The sequence below is a fragment of the Pongo abelii genome, chromosome 21 (genome assembly GCF_028885655.2).
Source record: "Pongo abelii isolate AG06213 chromosome 21, NHGRI_mPonAbe1-v2.0_pri, whole genome shotgun sequence".
In the NCBI taxonomy this organism is placed as follows: Eukaryota; Metazoa; Chordata; class Mammalia; order Primates; family Hominidae; genus Pongo; species Pongo abelii.
Window position 1 is genome coordinate 10,597,574 of NC_072006.2, and position 22,809 is coordinate 10,620,382.

General features: G+C 38.5%; 1 protein-coding gene across 9 annotated transcripts in view; it reads left to right on the forward strand.

The window, feature by feature from the left end:
- The window catches only part of MACROD2 (mono-ADP ribosylhydrolase 2), a 2,107,194-nt gene that overhangs the window by 1,986,586 nt on the left and 97,799 nt on the right, over window positions 1-22,809 (forward strand). For all 9 annotated transcript variants that reach the window (XM_054542042.2, XM_054542043.2, XM_054542044.2 and 6 more), the window contains 2 exons: window positions 6,872-6,934; window positions 11,027-11,095. In XM_054542042.2, coding sequence (XP_054398017.2) covers window positions 6,872-6,934; window positions 11,027-11,095 — 132 coding nt within the window. The remainder of the gene's footprint in view (window positions 1-6,871; window positions 6,935-11,026; window positions 11,096-22,809) is intronic.

Here is a 22,809-nt window from a genome sequence, read left to right on the forward strand (position 1 = left end):
GGAGATGATGCAATTTTAAATGGAAGGTTCAGCACAGATCTCATTGAAAGGGGACATTTAAGCACTAACTTGAAGGGGCTGGAGAGAAAGCACTCCAGGTGGAGGGGTCAGGCAATGCAAAGGCCTGGGGAGAAGAGACCCCAGTGTGCTGGAGGAACAGCACAGAGGCCAGCATGGCTGCAGTGACTGAACCAGCAGGATACTAGGAGAGAATGAATGAAGGCAGAGAAACAACAAGGGTCCCCACCATGCAGGGTCTTGCTGCCATCAGAGCATTCAAGCAGGGGAGTGGTATGAGCTGCCTCACGCTTTAAAACAAACCAGCTTCTAGGCGAGAAGAGGTGTTGAGAACAAGAACTGAAGCAGCAGAACACATCAGGAAGCCACTGCCACCACCCAGGAGAGAGGGGATGGAGGATGGCCCCAGCTGACACTGGCGAAAACAAAGGGGTCCTAACTATTAATACTTGTGCTCCCCACACTTCACCATTTGATTTTTGGGAACCATTAGTTGAGATCAAAGACACATGAAATGTTTAAACGAATCCACAATTTAATGAAGTTCAAGCAGAAGCTGAGATAGATATTATACTTCATCTGCATAGAGAACTGAAATATGATTCAAGGAAAAAAATAATTACGCTTTGCTGGAAAATGAAATTTCCCTGCTAATCCCTTGACATGTGTTTATGGAGCCCTTAACAGATAAGGCTCTGCTGGGTGCCAAGGACATCACAGAAACAAGGGACATCTCTCTGCAGAGGGCTTATGGCTTAGCTCTTGCAGGTGAGCAGAGGTCTCAGGAATCTGCAGGGCAAGAAAGAGAGACTCCAGGACTTGGCATGATCTGGATCAGTGTTTAAGTCTCAGCTCTGCCACGAACTGTGTGACTTCAGGGAAGTGACTTTGATCTCCCACAGCCTTGATTTCTTCATCTTTAAAAATGGAGATAAAGTCGAATACGATGGTATGACGTTCATGGTTATGTGTGTGAGGTGTGTGAGCGTGTAAAGGCCTGGTGCAAAGGAGACATCTATAGGAAGCGGCAGCTACGACTCCTGCTAAGTGGAGACTATTCACTGCACACCTTTTTATCTGCACTAAAAGATGCACATAAGGCTTTTCATTAAAACAATGAGGCAGCCAACGCGGAAACTTCCCTAAGAGTAAGCTATTAAAATAGATCAATCAGCTAATGACACCTCCAGAATCAAATTTGTAAAGGTTTGGAACTAACCTTCCCTCCCTCCTTTCCTTCCTTCTTTTCTTTCTTCCTAAAGCCATTAAGCAGGGCTGAGAAAAGTAGGTGTTTGCATTGGAGGGAGGATGGTGGTGAGTGAGCACAGAGTGTGGACAGAATCAGAAGGGCTTCTCTGTCCCAGACTACTGTGAACTAAAGAGACACAACAACTGAATGCTGTATGATCCTAGATTGCTATTAGGTTATTCTTGAAAATTGGCAAAACACAAATGTGATCTGTAGCTTAGATAGTAGGAATGTCATCTATGTTAATCTTTTGATCTTGATGGTTGTATTGTGGCTATGAAAAAGAATGTCCTTGTTTGTAGAAAATATATACTAAAGTATTCAAGTCTGATGGGCACGATTAGGACGTGATAATGTCTGCAACTTACTCTCAAATGGTTCAGGAAAAAAATAGTTCTTGTCCTGTTCTTGCAACTTTCTGTTGCTTAAAATTATTCCAGAATAAAAATACCTTTAGCAATAAACACAGAAGTTTAGAGTTGTGGCACTGCACTCACTTCATATGAGTGCCAGAGGGGTTTGATTCTCAATATTTGTTGTGTTCAATGTTAACTGAATTAATCCAGATGAGATTATCATTTCCCACATTTTTGCTGATTCATAATTTACATATCTTACCAGACAATAAATAGTTACATTTCTAAGTAGGCAGTGGTAAGCCCCAACATCAGCTAAGGCTGGGTTGAAACAGTCCCCTGCTGCCATCACTTGCTAGCTGTGGAATCTTAACACGCCTGTGTCTCAGTTGTCTCAGCCATGAAATGCAGATAATAATACCTGCCTCATGCAGTTGTTATGAGAATGAAGTTTGATAACCTTTGCAAAGCATTTAGACACTGAGTAGAACATATGCAATGTTCAATAAGTGTTAGCTGGTATTAGCTAATATTATTCTGTTGCTCATAGAGCTCTATAGTTAAATAAACCATAAACATCATTATATTGACGGCAGTGCAGACTCTTTAAGAGCATTCCTCTGTTATATCAGCTAATTTTACTTTTCAAATATGTACCTTCTAGAGAATTTTTGGAACATATGAGATGAAAATATAGATGGGGAAAAACAAAATTAAAGACTAGATTTTTTTATAAGAGAGTGCTAATTTTTTTTAAAGTTAACTTAAAGCCTTCCTGAGCTGACAAAAATAAACATATGTGTGTTAATCAGCTATTGCCATAATAATGCTGTGCAATAAATCACCCCAAAATGCAGTCCCCTACGACAAAAATATTTATTCTCGCGCTCACAGGTCTGTAAGATGACTATGGTTCAGCTGATGTAGGCTGGGCTCAGTGGGATGGTTCTACTGCAAGCTGTGAGTTGCTTGGGCTTGGTTCCAGACTGTGACTTGGGTTCAAACTTGCTCCATGTATCTCTCATCCTCCTTAAGCCAAGAGCTACAGGGGCATCTTCTTGTCATGGCAAATGTCAGGAACACAAGCAACAAATCCTTTCATGCAGCACATGTAAATCCTTTGCTCACATTCTCTCCACTAGCATTTCATTAGCTAAATTAAGTCCCATGGTCAAGTCCAACATCAATGGCATGGAAATATTCTCTGCTCACAGTGGGAGGACACTGATTATATATATATAAAATATATGTATAATATATATAATATATGTATAAAATATATATAATATATGTATAAAATATATTAAATATATGTATTATATATGTATAATATATATATAATATGTATAAAATATATAATATATGTATAAAATATATATATGTACAAAATATATATTTCATATATATGTATATACACACACACACACACACAATCTTATTATAGGGGACTGAAGAATTGAGACCAATAATCTAATCTGCAAAGCACTGGTTTTGAATTGTCTATAGTCTGTCTGTGCCCAGAAATCTATAGACCTTTAGAAGAAAAGACAGCAGTATACCAGCAGGAAGTACACATCAGATTGTTTCCACAGTATAGGGATGGATTTATTCAGACTTATGTCTCCTTTATCTTCCTATCACCATGTAGAGTTCACAAAAGGAACTACAAATATCAGGATAGCAATCCATGATCACGTTGTTGAGATTTTGCCCTTGCAAAACTCTCCCATGTAGAATCAAACATGGACTGCTTTCTTATCATAGTCACATTGCAGCAGGAGCCTCTTATTTTATTTCTATAAAATTTCTGAAATGTTCTTGCAAACAGTACACATTCAATAAATATTGGTTGAAAGAGTAGGAGGCAGAGTACTAATATGGGAGAAATTAGAAGGACACAACCAGTAGAATTCTCACAGGTTTCTGTGCTTCTTCAGCATGGGAAAGTAAAGTGTTATATCACACTCAACATAAATGCTGTGGAAATTTATCATCTGAAGTAAATATGTGATCTTAAAGGAATATTAACTAAGAACATTTAGCTTCTATGTGGCATAATTTAAGCTAACAAAATAGCCTCGCACTTCCCTATATTTCTTCACCGTTATTGTAAGGCTTTTAAAATCCCTTCTAAAAACCTCAAGTTTACACATCCCGCTAGTTAACTTTTTATTGTTTATGTGCCTCCTGTGATGATAGCTAGACAGACAAGGCTGATAAAAAAGAAAGCTTGTCCCTATCAAAGACTTACGGGTAACTGTGTTAATGTGCCTTGCTTTTTCTACCAGTGGAAGTCCCCTATTTCACTAAGAACTCACCCATTTGCAGCATTTAAAATGGATGGAAAGTTCTAAGCCAGCCAAAATGTCCTTCTAAAAGAATGAAATGAATGTTAATCTAATTGCCCAAGAATGCATATGCTGGGCTTGGAAAATAAGCCTTCTACATTGGTTCCCCCTGCTGGATTTGAGGATGCACTGTCTTGAAAATTGATGAAAGCAATATACCTGGACCTTTTAATCTGAGGACATGTTACTGGAATGGCAAATCCAGCATTCTTCTAGAAAGCATTTGCTCTGTGATAAACGTGCCAAGTGTTTCTTGAGTTTGCTTCCGAAGGGCAGAAATACTGCAAACAGAAAACTGTGCTGCTGAGACTCAAAGTAGAAAACAAAAGCATGCCACTCAGATGTCTGCTCTAGGGAGGGGGGTAGCACAAAAGGAACTAAGGGTGAAAACCCAGAAGCAGTAGACTAGGTAAACTGCCAGACTGGTTGTTACTATTAGAAAGCTGGATTTCAGGGTCTGACCATGGATTTCCTTCTTATGCATTTACAACTATTGGAACCAATTCCTCACCTTTCTGTAATTTCATTGCTGTTTTTCTTTCCCTTCTTATCTTCCTCTCTTCATAAGAAATCTCCCTACCCCTACTCTGTAGAAGATGTGGTAACCAGACTAATTTTAAAGGAAGCTTGTCACCTGCAAACTTCACGGCTATTGTGAAATGTGTTAAAAGGTCTGTCTTTTGAGGGAGACAGAGAAGCTGGCAGATTTTTCCTGCTCGACTCAGAGTCCATTTGGTGGGAGGAAAGGGACAGATATTGGCTAAGTTTTTGGCACATGCTCCTGCACCAACTTGGCCTTGTTAAGACAGCAAGAACAGCAGAAGTGACTATTTCCTCCCTAGAGCAAAGGCCAATGCTGTTTCCTTCATGGAGAACCAGAGCAGGGAAAATATCAGATAATCATGTAGTACTTGTAAATATGCCATTTAGAACACTGAATTTAAATGGCATACAGAGCCACCCCAGGTTCTCATATTATATTCAGGCCAGGTGTGGTGTCTTATGCCTGTAATCCCAGCAGTTTGGGAGGCTGAAGTGGGAGGATTGCTTTAGGCCAGGAGTTCAAGACCAGCCTAGGCAACAAAGCAAGACCCTTTCTCTCCAAAAAAATAAAAAATTAGTCAGGCTTGGTGGCATGTGCCTTGTAGACCCTGCTACTCAGGAGGCTGAGGTGGGAGGATCGCTTGAGTCCAGGAGTTAAAGGCTGCAGTGAGCTATGAACATGCCACTGCACTCCAGCCTGGACAACACAGCAAGGCTCTGTGTCTATAAAAAAAAAAAAAAAGTAGTTATATTGTGTCCACCATCACAAACGGCACAGGGCTAAGCCAACACAGGGGATCCTGTACGTATATTTATTGACTGCATTCTTCGCCAACCTCAGAGTATCATTCTTTTTTCTTTTTTTGTCCTTCTATTATAAACTTTTTTTCCCATTTAGGTCAAATCTAAATGTTTCCCCATCTGAAACTTTCTTCAATAGGTCGTTTTCCAGAGCTGCAGGTAAAATGCTTCCCCACTGCTTCTGAGGTTCTTGCTTCAGCTCTGCTACTAGTGGCCTCCTCTTGGGAGGATTCTCTTGCTTCAGAATGAAGAGTTGGTAGGAGGAGGAGACAGCAGGTCAAAGCACTCAAGCAAGACAATGTTAAGTGATTCGGTCCTGCTTGTGGGTCAGGAATTTTTAAAGGGCTCAGCTGGATGTCTCTTCTGCTCCTTGTGACACTGGCTGAGGTCACCGCTCAGCTGCATTTGGTTGGCAGCTGGCTGGGTGGAAAGGTTCAAGAAGGCTTGGCTCACAGGTCTGGCCCTTCATGCTCCCCACACATATTTTCTCCCTCTCTCCATGTGTCTCCCTCCATTTGGCAGGCCAGCTTCAGCTTCTTTACAGCATGGGGACTGGCTTCCCAGGGGGAGAAAGTAGAGGCTGCCAGGTCTTGCAGGGTAGCTTGTAGGTCCCAGAATATCACTTCCACCATATTTCATTGGTCTAAAGAAGTTTCACAGCCAGTCAGGACTTAAAGAGAAGGAATGGGCTCCACTCCTTCAGAGACAAAGCATTTGTGGCCATCTTTAACCCACATGAATATAGGTTGGTAACTTCTGCTTCTATTTTCTGTACTTCACTATATGTTTTATACTTTATTCTTATGTCTTTGTATAAATTCATCATTTTTATCTGCTTCATTTTCCAAACCAAAAGCAATTTGGAGACCCTCCCAGCAATGAGTTATAAAATCATGCCTATACTTAACCTTCAAAAAGTTTATTATTTCTACAGACAAATCCACAGATATAGTAGCTATTTTAAGAAAAAATAAAGTTTTAGATAGTTGCTAGTATACAGCCTTCATTGCACCTGACCAGTTATTTTTCAGATAGCTATATAGGATAGCATAAACTCAACCAACATAATCTGTTCAAGACAAAATATTTTATAGCATAGGTATGTTAGACTGCCATATGAAAGTTAAGTGAAAATTGACCTTTTTTTTGCAGCATATATCATACAGAGAAATAAAGGGCAAGAAACTTAGCCAACCTTCCTTACACAGTGCATGTTACTTAAGTCAAGGGAGAAAAGTGGACTGGAGTTGAGGTTTCTATTATATTTTGGGAAATGCCGAGCAAGGAGAGGCTTGTTACCAGGACTGCTGAGTGAATTTTGTTTACTGCAGTTAAACATTTCATCTAGCAAATCATGTGAGAAGGGATGAGTATAAATGCACCTATTTATGTAGATAATTTTTCTGTTTCATGCCTCTGATTCATCTCTCTGCCTGGCTTTATGGGGAATCCTGCTACATTGGTTACAATTAATTTCAGCGCTGCATATTAGCCATAAAGAGATATTTCACAAATTGACTTGATGCATTTTTTTTCCTCTGTGGTTTTCTTGAAAGATGAGAATGGTCCAGAGGAGAAGCAAAGTGTGGAAGAAATGGAAGGGCAGAGCCAAGATGCAGGTAGGCTCAGATTTCTTTTGAGAAGTCACCTAGGCCTCATCTGCAGAGGTGTACAGTAACTTCACTCAATGCTATTGTCTGAAAATGCTTATACATTTCACCAGATGAACTCCAGTGTTCATTCAGGTCTCCCTCAGGAAGCCACCATCTCCGATAACTATGAGTTGACTGCTTTCAAACAGAGTGGCACATTCTCACATCTCATTCACCAGTTCAATTTTCTGCCCTATAACAATTTGCCTGGCAAAGCTCTAAGAGGGACGGGCGAAGGTTGGAAGTGCCAAGCCAGAGCTTGGCTGAGGTAGGTCAAGCTCAAATTAGTACATTTAGCTTGAGGGAAAAAGGAAATGAAGAAGAGGCTTGGCCTGTACAGTGAGTAGAATGTTCTTTAGTGTATTGCATTAAATTTTGAAGAGCTATGCTTCAGGTTATTTCTCTGCATATTGGAGGAGATGATGCGATGGGCCTGACTACCCCACACACAGAGTTCTAAGTAAGATCTAAACCCTTCCTGACATCCCCTCTGTTCACTAAAGGACAGATGTGTCCATTGAAAGTTTATAGATTCCACACTGTAGATTATAAATTGAACATTTTTAAATAAAATAGCACTTAAGGCTCAAAAGGGATTGAAGTCACCTGTGATTTATTATCTCTTCCTATCCATTTTTGTACTCAGTCATGCTCTCCTTTAAAAGAATGATAGGCACAATCATTCACTCACCAACACAACCAGCAAAAAAATAAAAATAAACATCCCTGTTCCCTTTAGTTTCCCAGTTATTCTCCCAATGCTAATAAGCCCCATGGAGGGGCACTTTTGAAATAGTGAGCCCTACTGTTTGCCAAGCACATCCTAGGCCATATGCTGAACTCTTGGAATTAAACCAGGTAGTGTGATAAGTTTTTCACTGTAAACTTCTTACATTAACCTTGGAGATTTTGCTAGGGATCTGGAAGCTTTTATTATTAACCTGGAAGATGTAATTGAAGAAGGCCAATCAGAGAAAGCACTGGAAGCAAGGCAGCAAGGACTTTGTGTACCTGTGACTGGGTCGGCCGGCGTCCTTTGCTGCAAGATAGTCCTTGCAATGAAATGAATTTCTGATGCAGAAAACTGTTGTTATCCAACCCTCCTCCACCCTCAACCCACATATTATGCTCCATAGCAGATGAGTGAAAAGCTGTCACTGTTTTTATTGTTTGGGGCTGACAAGTATTAGTCAACAAACTGCTGACAGCTGAGGCCATTCTGTGACTGGTGAGGTTTCAAAGGTTTTATTCACTCACTACTCTGTCCCGCACTGTTTTTTTTTGTTTTTTTGTTTTGTTTTGTTTTGTTTTTTTGAGATGGAGTCTTGCTCTGTCACCCAGGCTGGAGTGCAGTGGTGCAATCTCGGTTCGCAACCTCCGCCTCCTGTGTTCAAGTGATTTTCGTGCCTCAGCCTCCCAAGTAGCTGGGACTACAGGCACGCGCCACCATGCCCGGATAATTTTTTTATTTTTAGTAGAGACAGGGTTTCACCATGTTAGTCTCAAATTCCTGATCTCAAGTGATCTGCCCGCCTAAGCCTCCCAAAGTGCTGTGATTACAGGCGCGAACCACCACACCCAGGCCCAAACTGTCCTTACCGACAAAGATTTTTTCCCATCCCTGTACATACATGTACACACGCACGTGCACACACACACGTATGCATGCACTCACATTTGCCTGTGTTTGATTTATTCATCCTTTTCCCTTTAACCAGTTGAGAACAAGTAGTTTGTAGATTTGAGATCCTTTTTGCCTGTGAGGAGGGAGTGATAGAATGTCAGCCCTCTTCTCCAGCCCTTGAATCTGATAGCGTTATCACCACAATAGGGGCACTTCTCAATGCGAAGAAGAGTCCTAAATGCATCCCTGAGTGACTCCCCTTGCTTTTCCAAGTGAGCTCGCCGGCTGGCACGGAGGCCAATGGCAGAGTCCACCTATAATCCTGGCCAGTGTCAACACGCATTGTTACGTTCACACTGCTCATTTCTTATCCTCCCTAATCAGAGCTCAGAGAAATTGAAGATGTGGTTATGGGTTGTTAAAGCTCTTTTGACCTGCTGGTATTTTTCCAAAATAAAAGTATCTTCTTTTCATTCAATATAATTTCCAGCTTCAATTTTGATTATATAGCTCTGCAGGCCTCTTACACGTCATGAAAAAACACAATCTTAAAACAGTGTAATCCAGCAGTTTTGACTGTTGTCATGATCAGATCAGATCAAAGTTGTAGATAATATTCTTCCAAAAAATTTAACAAATAGATATCAAGGGTTCATTGTGTCATAGGCACCATTCCAGGCACTGAAGAATAAACCAACAACCAATAAAAACAACATCTCTGTTTCTTTGAAATTTATATTCTGGTGGGAGTTCCAAACAATAAACAAATAAAAATGATAACAACATCAATAGTGATAAATGCCTTGCTGAGAAATAAGGAAACATAGAAGGAATGCCCAGAAGGCAAATTTCCATTGTCTGGGTTTGGGACGGACTCTCTGAGGAAGTGATAGTTAAAATGAGATCTAAATGATGAGATAGTGACAGAGAATTCTGTTCCAAAGGACACCTGACCTGCAAGTAATAGTACATGAATCATGGACAAAAGATAGGCTAGAAAATAAGTGATTTGTGATTTGCTTCCAAATATGTGTTAATTTTCATGCGTATATGAGTTATCTTTAGTTCCCTGACCCTGCTACTACATAAAAAACTATGAATATGTGTGTGTGCATATGTACTATGTATATAGTTTATAGGTATAAATATACCATATATGTATAAATATACTATATATAAACTATAGAGTCCATGTAGTATATATACACATATGTAATATGTGTGTGTGTATATATATATACACATATGTAATGTGTGTGTGTGTGTGTGTATATATATATAGTTTTTCATGTAGTATCAGGGAATATGTATATATAACTATGTACATAACTATATATCACTATTATATATAAGTATATAACTATACATATTTTCTGCTACTACATGAAAAACTATATATACACTATATATATGTATATGTATACTATATATACTCTATAGTTTATATATAGTATATTTATACATATGAACTATATATATACTATATATATACACATGTGCACACTATAAATACTTTTTTCTATAGTAACAGGGTCATAGAACTAAAGATAACTCATATATGCATGAAAACTGATACACATTTGGAATCGAATCACAAATCCCATATTTTCTAGCCCATCTTTTGTCCATAATGTGTATGTATATATATTCCTTTTCCAGTTATCAGGTATTAAACATTGCAAATGATTTTAGCAATCCTACCTGTCTAGATTTACTGTTTGAATGGGAGGGAGTAGGCTAGTTAGCTCTTATCCTGGAGGCCAAACATGACTAGAGTCACTAGGGGCTGATGACACTGAGGAGAGAGAGGTCTACTCTAATGCAGTTCATTGTTGCTCTGAGGGGAACAGAGAGTTCCATGTCCTTAGTTCCCATTTTCCCATTCTGCTCTCGGGTGACATGAAAGTTCCTGGTGGCTTCTGGTGCCCTGTGCCGAACGCTCCCCTTCTTCCAGGCCTCTGTGCTGACAGCCATCAGAGCTGCTCCCTGCAGTTTGACAGCCTGGCATAATGGAGCAGATGTGCTGTGCTAAGAAAAAAACAAACTTTAGAAACACGCACATAAAAGCACTTTGTAGGAACTTGCAAGGATATACTTTCTTTCACAATCTGTTATCAAGAAAAATAATATGCCATCCTTTGAGGGATGAGGAAGAAACAAAATGCCAAAGGATACTACTAGCAACAAGTGGGATTCTTCACTGAGAAATAGATTGTAGCCCATTGGTCTCTGACTTAACTGAAGGTTTCTGTTTCACTAAGTGTAAAAGAGAGTCCCAAACCACTAGCCCCTTCAAAGAGCATTCAGTGTATTCAAGCATGCGGCAGGCTCATGCTTTCTTTGGTGGAGAGTGGAGGGAGATGCAGGGCAGAAAAGCCACAGCTGGGCTTCCGGAAGGATGAACTCTGAGGCAGTGTTTCTTTTCTGCTTTATAGATGGTGTCAACACTGTCACTGTGCCCGGCCCTGCTTCAGAAGAGGCAGTTGAAGACTGTAAAGATGAAGGTATGAGGCCACTAACTACATCTAATAATTGCAGACTCTTAGACTATTTGGGCTTGTTTACATGGAGAAATGAAGCAGCAAGTCAAATATAACTAGGTTTTCTTAAGTGTCTCTGTTTCCAATACAATTGACTATTCCACCTACTCTCTTTTATTGCATACCTAGCCTTTATAGAAAATTTATATATATATATATATATAACATTTACATTTGTTCCTTTGGAAAATAACTGTTTATGAAATGAGAGAATGATCAGAGAAATTATGTTTAGAGATGTTTATTTAAAACACCAGAATTAATCAGTTCTGCTCTTTACAGCCACTCATCAGGAAAAGGTTTGAAAGAGTGGCATTTGAGGACCACCAACCAGGGGGCACCATTTTTCAAAAAAGAAATGTTTGAAAGTCATCCTTAGAAATGAATCTTTGGCAAGAGCATCATTCTCCATTCTGTCGACAGTTACTCTGAGAAAATGTTGCTGACCCAAGTATTTCCAGAAAAAGTAAAAAAAAAAAAAAAAAAAAAAAAAAATTACTTTTCTAGGAGAGAGTTTGAGGAAGGAAGAAGTAGGGAGACATTGATCTGGGGATGCTACAATTAAAAAATATATATATCTAAAGGAAAACAAAATAGTGCTTTTTCTTCTCTCTCTCCTGGTTTATTGGCAAGTCCTCAGATGAAAAAGTAATATAGGCTTACCTTGTTTTCTTGCACTTCATTTTACTGTGCTTTGAAAATATTGCATTTTTTACAAATTGAAGTTTTGTGGGAACCCTGCATCAAGAAAGTCTGTCGGCACCATTTTTCCAACAGCATGTGCTCATTTCATGTCCCTGTGTCACACTTTGATAATTCTCACAATATTTCAAACCTTTTTACTATTATTCTATCTGTAATGGTGATTGGTGATCAGTGATCTTTGGTGTTACTATTATAATTGTTTTGGGGTGCTATGTACTGTGCCCATATAAGATAGTGGACTGACTTAGTAAATGTGGTTCTGAGTACTCCACTGACCCACTATTCTCCTGTCTGTCTCCCTTTTCTCGGGCCTCCCTATCCCCTAAAACACAACAATATTGAAATTAGGCCAATTAATAGACCTACAATGGCCTCTATGTGTTCATGTGATAGGCAGAGTTGCATACTAAATCACACTTTAAATCAAAAGCTAGCTATGTTTAAGCTTAATGAGGAAGGTATGTTGAAAGCTGAGATAGGCTGAAATCTAGGCCTCTTGTGCCTAGTTGTGAATGCAAAGGAAATGTTCTTGAAGGAAATTAAAAGTGCTACTCCAGTGGATACAGATTCTGATTGATAAGAAACTGAAACAGCCTTATTGCTGATAAGAAGAAAGTTTTAATGGTCTGGACAGAAGATCAAACCAGCCATAACATTCCCTTAAGCCAGAGCCTAGTCCAGAGCAAGGTACTAGCCCTCTTCAATTCTATTAATGCTGAGAGAAGTGAGAAAGCTGCAGAAGGAAAGTTGGATGTTAGCAGAGGCTGATTCATGAGGTTTAAGGAAACAAGCTGTTTCCATTACATTAATGTGCAAGGTGAAGCAGCAAGTACGGATGTAAAAGCTACAGCAAGTTATCCAGAAGATCTAGCTAAGATCACTGATCAAGGTAGCTACACTAAGCAACAGATTTCCAATGTAGACAAAATAGCCTTCTATTGGATGATGAGGCCATTTAGCATTTTCATAGCTAGAGGGGAGAAGTCAATGCCTGGCTTCAAAGGACAAGCTGGCTCTCTTGTTAGGGGCTAATGCAGCTGGCGACTTTAAGTTGAAGACAATGCTCATTTACCATTCCAAGAATCCTAGTGCTCTTAACAATTAGGCGAAGTCTACCCTACCTGTGCTCTGTAAATGGCACAACAAAGCCTGTATTACAGCACGTCTCTTTATAGCATTGTTTACTGAATATTTTAAGCCCACTGTTGAGACCTACTGCTCAAAAAAAAAAAAAGATTCAAAATATTACTGCGTACTGACAGTGCACCTGGTCTTCTGAGAGTTCTGACAAAGATGTACAAGGAACATAATGTTGTTTTCATGCCTGCTAGCACATCTAGTGTGCAGCCAATGGATCAGGGAGTAATTTTGATTTTCAAGTCTTTCTATTTAAGAAATATATTTTCTAAGACTGTAACTGCCATAGATAGTGATGTCATCCTCTAATGAATCTGGGCAAAATAAACTGAAAATATGGAAAGAATTTACTATTCTAGATGACATTAAGAATATTCCTGAGAGAAGGCCAAAGATATCAACATTAACAAGGGTTTGAAAGAAGGTGATTCCAACCCTCATGGATGACTGTGAGGGGTTCAAGACTTCAGTGGAGGAAGTAACTAAAGATGTGGTAGAAATGTCAAGAGAACTAGAAGTGGAGACTGAAGATGTGACTGAACTGTAATCTCATGAGAAACTTGAACAAATGAGAAGTTGCATCTTATTTATTTAAAAAAAGAAAGTGGTTTCTTGAGATGGAATCTGCTCCTGGTGAAGACAGCAGGTTTGAGAGTATTGAGTTCAATTTTTTGTTTGTTTTTGAGACAAAGTTTCACTGTTGTTACCCGGGCTGGAGTGCAATGGTGCGATCTTGGCTCACTGCAACCTCCACCTCCCAGGTGTAAGCAATTCTGTCTCAGCCTCCCAAGTAGCTCAGATTACAGGCATGCACCACCACACCCAGCTTTTTTTTTTTTTTTTTTTTTTTTAAGTAGAGATGGGGTTTCACCATGTTATTTAGGCTGGTCGCAAACTCCTGACCTCAGGTGATCCACCCGCCTTGGCCTCCCAAAGTGCTGGAATTACAGGCAAGCACCACTGCGCCTGGCCTGAGTTCAATTTTAAGATAATTTCTACTGTGGGTAAAATGCCATCAAACAGCATTGCATGCCACAGAGAAATCTTCTGTGAAAGGAAGAGACAATTATTGTGGCAAACTTCATCACTGTCTTATTTTAATAAATTACCATAGCTACCTCAACCTTGAGTAACCAAGTGGTGGCCATCAACATTGAGTGGCCAGTAGTGGCTATCAACATTGAGGCAAGACCCTCAACCAGCAAAAAGATTACAAGTTGCTGAAGGCTCAGATGATGATTAGCATATTTTAGTGATAAAGTATTTTTCAGTTAGAGTACATTAACTGTTTTTTAAGACATAGTGTATCTAAAAATATAACTGATGTCAAATATCCACATAGGCTCTGATAGGAAACCCTAGGTCATCTTAGAGAGACAAATAAATGTGATCAAATGCGATCAGAGTGAAAAGACAGAAAGTGGTGTTCATCTTAAGCAAAAATTTTGGACATACCAGTCATTTAGTTTGTGATTAACATTTTGAAGTGTCATGAAGTTGAGTGGCAGAGTTTAAGAAACATGAAAGAGGAATAATTTAATTTGAATGTGACCATGTTTCAGGCTGAGATTTTTCCTGTTGAGTTGTTTAATTTGGAGATATCGCACCTTCACAGAAGCACACTGTTTGTGATGTTTCTTGATGCTTTTAGGAACTCACACCATTAATTGCTTACGCCAGGATCTGTGTTTTGGAATACTTTTAGGATTTTTTTTAACATAAAACTTTTAATGATGGTAACTCCATGAAGCAGTTCTGTCATGTGTCACAAATGCAGTTCCTATGTAAGACTAAATGTGAAGTTTTATGAGTATTACTGACATAAGCCATTAATATCCATTAACCTATTTACTTAGGGAAAATAGAAATGTTTTGAAATCCACACTAGTATGCAATCTTCTTTCAACTAAAAACAGAATGCCTAGGGTATGATTTTTGCCTTTTTCTTCTGAAATAGCATGTACAGAAAACCACTGTTTTTAGTTGATTATCAGTTCAGAGCTTAGACCAGCTTAGAACAAGTGTCTAATGCTTATGGAACTATCATCTTGACTGATAGATACCTAGCTTAGAAAAAAAAAATCCATTGAAATCCTTCAAGATTGAGGTCAAGATAAGGTTAAAAGGCAGTCATATGTGTTGAGGATTCATTTCAAACATTCTCCATTATTAGCTTTCATGCAGAAATATCTCTTCTCAGTGACATCTGGGCTATTTTAGAGCTCTGCAGTTATAAGATTGCTTATAGAAATGCTCATTACACTCTCCAATTTAAGTGGCAGAACATTTTTGCTGATCAAATGTCCTGAAGAAGCCCTTGCTCTCTTGAGTTTGTTTTCAGACTTTGATCCTGACCAAGCATCTTCTTGGGCTTTAGAATCACTGATATTATGGACAGGTCTTTTTTTCTCTTTCTAATAAAACTCCCAAGGATTTTGAGACTCATTCAGTTATTTCCAGCTTTGCTTGTTAGTGGGCTGGCTTTACATTTGTTATAACCTTGGTTTCTACAGGAAGTTAGCATCTTCTAGGGTGAAAGGATTGAAAACAATCAAATAAAAAATAAGATGACTAATGTCGCTTTGGAGACCAGATATTTAAAAAATTCGAACAGTCATGTGAAAGTTGAAGAATTTCAAAAAGGAAGTATTGTAATGAAGGTGTCCTCTATGCCAGCAGTTTTGTTTTAATGTTCTAGACATATTTTCCACTGGGAACCAGGAACCCATGCTTGCTGCCCGCTTACCCCCATGTACTTGCTAACTGTGCCAGCTGCCAACAGAAGGAGATGCAACTGACTGGCTCATGGATCAAGAGCTAGATTTTGAGCTACACACTGATGACACCTGTTCCCAATGAGTCATTACAGCCATAGGGTGGGCAGGAGTTGAGCTGGGAGCATGAGATATTAGCAGGAAGAATGCTGATGAATAATTCATCCGGAATGCATGCCAAAGATTTGGCAACCAGGATTGAATTGAAATTAACTCCAAGGTAAAACTGGCCTGGGAAAAGATTTGTGGGTTGGTAGGCATTTTGAGGTTATTTGTGAAATAGGATGTGTACTTATCTATTGAGGACTTCTTTCTCTACTGGTTAAAAATACTCTGTTGATTTAATGGTAGTTTGCACTTTAAATCCTTAAAAACAAATGTAGGAGTACAAGTATTAAGGCTATTTAAGTTAACAAATATACAAGCAATCACATTAAATGGGCATATAAACACAGGAATGTCAAGTACTCCAGATGAAACTTTTACAAAGTTATTATTATTACTATTTAAGATACAGTCAACCTCCTTAAGATAAATAATATGCTCTGTTCTAGTTTTTTGAACACTTCTAATAACTCATTTTCACCTAGAGCCAAGGCCAAGGCAGCTTTCTGGGGGAAAATAAAGTGCTGTTTAAACTCATCTTAATTCACCTGCCTTATTATTTAATCAGTACCTAATTTAAATTTGAAGGTCAACTAGACCAAATCATATGCTCATTAATATTAAAAACAAAATCAATTAATACTTAGGTGCATACCCAAGCTTGTATTCCTTTGGAATACCATGTAAGTCATACAATTGCTGTTTTTGGTATTTATGAAATGGGATGTCACCTGGCAAAGGATTTATTAATCCTTAATCTAGTTTCAGACCTCTTAGAAGTCAAAATTACTGTAGGAAAAGGGGAAAGCTAGAGCCAAGAGTCAGCCTTGCCAAAGTGAACAAAAGAGAAAGATTACGTACAAGGAAGAGAATTCAGGAGTGTGCAAGAGATGAGAGCACAAATTATTCCAACCACTGAGCACTGTAGGCTTGGCCAGTGTTATGGACCCAAAATTGCTCTGGAAAATGGCGTGGTTTCTGTTCTTTGCCTGAACTGTTGAGGAGAAACAAAACCAAGGCCACCAATGAATTCCTCTCGAGACTCTCCAGGCTAATTTTTCTTTGTCCTGTTCCCATTCTTGGTGTTCACGATCCCCCACTAAGCATCCTCACCCCGTCACTCATCAGAGTGAGGACAAGGCTGTCCTCTGCCCTGGATCTGCATTGGTAGAGTGTCTGAATATGCTTGAGCATCTCTGAGTTATCCCTCTTGGATATTAGGAGGCTTAAGTGTAGAATAAAAGTGGCTGTCCTCTGCTAGTATACTGAAGGGGAAAGAACTAAGATACATTGAGTGTCTCCTGTACACAATGCTTTACATTTATAACAATGTAGTCTTCATTCCTCAAAAGGGTAACCTGAGACTCAGAGAAGGAGAGAGGAAAAAGGTGTGTGTGTGGGAAGTAAGAATAAGAAAATGATTTTATTATGGTTAACTGCCATAGCTAATACCTACATAAGCTTATGCAATCCCTTTAAAAGGTAGTATTTATCATATTTTTAATATAAAAATTATTTTTGCTTGTAAGAATAATATATCTTTATTGTAAAATATTTTTTAATGTGAAAAATATAAAAATAAAAGCATGTAGTCATTTTCCCTCTAAGGATTAAATTGTAGGAAAATAAAAGTCTTTATTCTATTGCTTCATTTAACAATAATACTGTGAATATTTACCCATGTCTTTAAAAGTTCCTCAAAGACAGGAATTTTATTGGTGTCATAATATTTTATCATCTGGTTATCCCACAATTTACATAGCCAGTGCCCTAATGTTAGATAACTTAGTTATTTATAGTTTTCTTCCTATTATAAATAATAGAGAAATGCAGTGCCTACATTTTGGATAAATCTTTGTACATATTTATGATCAGTTCCTCAGGACAAATTCCTGGATTTTATTGATTTACAAGGGAAAAGGTTAAAACATTTTTATTACTTACATATATGTTCTTATTTTAAAAGTAATGTGTGTTTATTACGCAAAAATTAAGCAAAAGAAGGAAGGAAAAATATCACTCATAACCCCGGTGCCCAGAAATAAGCATAGGTAATATACTGATACATAAACTCTCAATGTTTTTCTAGGCAACCTCATACATATATGGAGGGGTTTTTTTTAGGGTATTCTGCAATGAATAAAAGTTTGAACCTGTCTTTCAAATATAACAGTACATTGTAAAATTCTTCCAACATCTTTTGATAGTCTATTGTCATTTAATTGTGTATTCCAGTAAATGTTTATATTCTTATCCAGTCTCAATTTTGAATTGTTTCTGTGGTTTCAGTTTTAAATTCCATACTGACCAGAAACATCCTTTTAACTTTGTAAAATGATCATGATCATTTCTGTAAGAAAATTCTAGTAAATGTGAATGCATGCAAATTTGTGTGTTTTCTACAATGAATACTTTTTTAATTTTTTTGGTTGTTTAATTAGTATATTTATTGTAGAAAATTCAAATAATGGAAGAGAGTAAAAAATATTACATATAATCACACCACCCAGAGATAACTAGCATTCTCATTTTGGAGACTATCTATCATGCATCTCTTTCTGAATATATGAAAATATACAGCTTTATGTGAAATGTATGATTTTAATGCAATTTTTCTCTTTTTGTTGCTTGTGTACTCCTCACCATTCAATCACTCAGAGAGTAAAACACATGGACTAAGAGTCTAATCTCTTCTTCCAACTACTTGGGCCCAGATTCCAGCCCTACCCTGACCAAACTGTGTGATCTTTCACAAATTATTTAGTCTTTCTACTCCTCAACTTGAGTTTCCTCATACATAAAATAAGAACACTAATAGCACCTACCTAAAAAATATTTAGCATTAAAATCATTCAGTCCATTTAAACATTTTCAAGGTGTGTCTGGTACACAGTAGGAGGCTCAATTTTTTTAGTCATTATCAAATATATATATGTTTATTTTACAAATATTGTATTATATTCCACAGACCTTGCTAAATCTTGCTCTGCTGCAGGCAGCCAAACTTGGTGGAAGTCTCTGCCAGTCAGTTTGCAAAGATCTAATTAATCCATTTTAAAGCTCACATGATATTCCATAGTTTGGCTGTACCATAATTTATTCAACCATTCTCCTATGATAAGCAAGCACTTTCTTTCCACTCTATTGCCACATAGACTATGCTGCAATAGACATCTTTGCACACATATCCTTATATGCTGATGCTTTTATTTGTATGGAAAGATTCCAGGAATGTGAGTTCTGCTTTAAGCAGTATGTGTTTTTAATAGATGTTGCCAAATTGCTTTCCCAACAGGCTATAGCAATTCATATTTCTATCAGCAACTGTTATTTTTGTTCTTTCTGATTTTTGACAGTTCAATGGATGTAAAGTAATCTCTCATTATTACTTTTAAAAAGTCGTCAGTGTTATTATCCCAATTTTGCAGATAACTGAGGCTCAGAAAGTTTGAATAGCTGGATCAGTTTCCCAAAAGCTAGAACCAGAATTTGGAAGCCAAATCTGTCTGAACCCGAAGCCCATGCGTTTTCTATCCACCATGCTGCCTCTCATATCATGAATTTGGAGCAGAGGACTTTCTTTGCCTGAGTGGGTAGGATGCAGGTGTGTCCAGAGAAGGCAGAAGGTGTCATGGGAACCCTGGGACCTGTGCAAGGTGAGCAGGGATTGGAACCACAGCAACAGGGAGGGCAGTTTGGAGCTAGCTGCTTGGTCCACCTCACGACCTTGACCCTAACCTAGGGACTACAATGAAATGAATACACAGAAACCTCCAGTCATGCCCCCGATAGATGTAAAACCCAAAGCACTTTGTATGATATTCCTGGTCCTTTTGTGCTTCCTTAGACCCTGCACGTGCCTTACTCTATAGCCCAACTCATTTATTTGTCCTTTCCCAAATGCCACTGGTCTAAAGCATTCTGCCCTCACGCTGTCACATCCATTTTGTTCTTTGTTCTGTACATGAAAATACTGACCATTTTTCAAAGTCACTCTCAATATCTTTCTTACCCTAACTAGAACTTTACTCCATCCTTCCCTCCCTCCCATCCTTCCTTCTTCCATCACAAATTATCTGAGCAAACATTACATTGACAGAAATTATAATAGATAATACAGGTGAGGGGGGTGGTGCATGTGTATTTTCACCTTTCTTGATTTCTGTCCTCTTCGTTACAATTCACCCCATAGAGTAGTAAACTATCCTGCTTCTCATAAATTTGTTTGTAAACCTTAAATATTATCATGGACTATATTGTATCAATATTAGTTAATTACTTATCTAACTCACTAGAGTGTAGATCTCTTAAGAGCAGGTACAAAATCTCATTCATTTTTATGTTCTCCACAAAGCTCAATGAAGGGGGCCAGCCCCTCCACACCTGTGGATATTTCTCATAAGGTGGGATGAGAGACTGAGAAAAGAAATAAGACACAGAGACAAAGTATAGAGAAAGAAAAGTGGGCCCAGGGGACCGGCACTCAGCATACGGAGGACCTGCGCTGGCACCAGTCTCTGAGTTCCCTCAGTATTTATTAATTACTATTTTCACCATCTCAGCAAGAGGAATGCAGCAGGAGAGCAGGATGATAGTGGCAAGAAGGTCAGAAAGGTCAGCAAGAAAACTTGTGAGCAAAGGAATCTGTGTCACAAATAAGTTCAAGTGAAGGCACTATGCCTGGATGTGCATGTAGGCCAGATTTATGCTTTTCTCTACCCAAACATCTCAGTGGAGTAGAGAATAATAAAGCAGCATTGCTGCCAACATGTCTCGCCTCCTGCCACAGGGCGGTTTTTCTCCTATCTCAGAACTGAACAAATGTACAATGGGGTTTTATACCAAGACATTCAGTTCCCAGGGGCAGGTAGGAGACAGTGGCCTTCCTTAATCTCAACTGCAAGAGGCTTTCCTCTTTTACTAATCCTCCTCAGCACAGACCCTTCATGGGTGTTGGGCTGGGGGATGGTCAGTTCTTTCCCATCCCATCCCACTATGACATGGGGAAAAACCTTGGACAATACCCAGCTTTCCAGGGCAGAGGTCCCTGCGGCTTTCCTCAGTGCATTGTACCCCTGGTTTATCGAGACTGGAGAATGGCGATGACTTTTACCAAGCATACTGCCTGTAAACATTTTGTTAACAAAGCACATCCTGCACAGCCCTAGATCCCTTAAACCTTGATTCCATACAACACATGTTTCTGTGAGCTCAAGGTTGGGGCAAATTTACAGATTAATAGCATCTCAGGGCAAAGCAATTGTTCAGGGTATAGGTCAAAATGGAGTTTCTTATGTCTTCCCTTTCTACACAGACACAGTAACAGTCTGATCTCTCTTTTCCCTACACTCAACACAGTGGCTTGCACATAGTAGGTCCTCATATTTCTTTAATCAAAAGGAATAAAATGGTGTGTACATAACAGTTTCTATGATGCTGTTGATGATTTAACAGTTTCTTGGAGAATTTAATTGAGAGCCATGCATAAAATTAGAGACTTCACATGACTCTAGAAAGTGTGAATGAGAAATTATCTGGAATTTTTTCCACAAGAATTAACTAGAGAATTGGAGATAGAACCTATCATAGAAAATGGGCCACTTTTTGTGAGCCCATCTGATGTTGATGACATCAAAGCACCCCTCCTGAGGAAATCTCAACTACATGGCCCCTACTATGCCCCAATTCAGCAGGAAGCAGTTAGAGCGGTCGTCGGCCAACCTCCCCAACAGCACTTGGGTTTTCCTGTTGAGAGGGGGGACTGAGAGAAAGGATAGCCGGATTTCCTAGGCTGACTAAGAATCCCTAAGCCTAGCTGGGAAGGTGACCGTATCCACCTTTAAGCACAGGGCTTGCAACTTAGCTCACACCCAAACAGTGAGGTAGTAAAGAGAACTTACTAAAATGCTAATTAGGCTAAAACAGGAGGTAAAGAAATAGCCAATCATCTATCCCCTGAGAGCGCAGTGGGAGAGACAATGATCGGGATATAAACCCAGGCATTCGAGCCAGCAACAGCAACCCCCTTTGGGTCCCCTCCCATTTTATGGGAGCTCTGTTTTCACTCTACTAAATCTTGCAACTACAAAAAAAAAAAAAAAAAAAAAAAAAAGGCCACTTTTAATTCTAATGTTATAGCCACTTTCCCAAATTTGTTTTTTACTATGATTAAGATTCCTAATAAAAGAAATTCCCTTTCAGAATTCTCTTTTTTCAGAAGTAAATTTTCCCAAAACTGTCACACTGAAGAAATATAAAAGGTAAATTCAAGCCCTAGACTTTTCCTATTTGTTCACTTTCAGACTTGGATATTCTTCCCCTCTAAGAGAATAAAATAAACTTATTTTAAGGAAGTACATGTTTATCTACTATTTAATATAGTTTAAAATATTCCTAAGTGGCAATTGGAAGGTAAGTGGTAGTTCCCTTCCAAATACACTTTAATATGCATATATTATTTTTCCTTACTAATTAAGTATGGCTATAATAATATATTTGTAACAGTCAATTCCATTATATGCTCTCTTGGGACATATTTCTAAAGATCTTGTGACTAAGACTTGTAAACAAAATCATCCTAGACTAGGACATGGAGATTATTTGAATGAGTTGACAATTCCTTTGTCCAACATAGTGTTTTAGACCTAAATTTATGTCCAAATAGGTCCAAATTTATATGAGCATCCTTGTGATCATTTTCAAATTTAGTGGCCTTGTTTTTGAATTCCTTGGGCCAAGCCATGAAGCCTTTATGAGTCTCAATTTATTTCAAATTCACATCACCACTGCTGTGTGGCCTCAGGTAATGTTTTTAGCTTGTGCCTCAGTTTTCTGATGTGTAAAAAATGGAATTGTAATAGTATTTATATCGCAGGGTTGCTAAAACTGAAAGAGTTAATATATTTAAAGTGCTTACAGTAGCTTCTCAAACATAGTAAACTTTGAGTTGGCAGCATT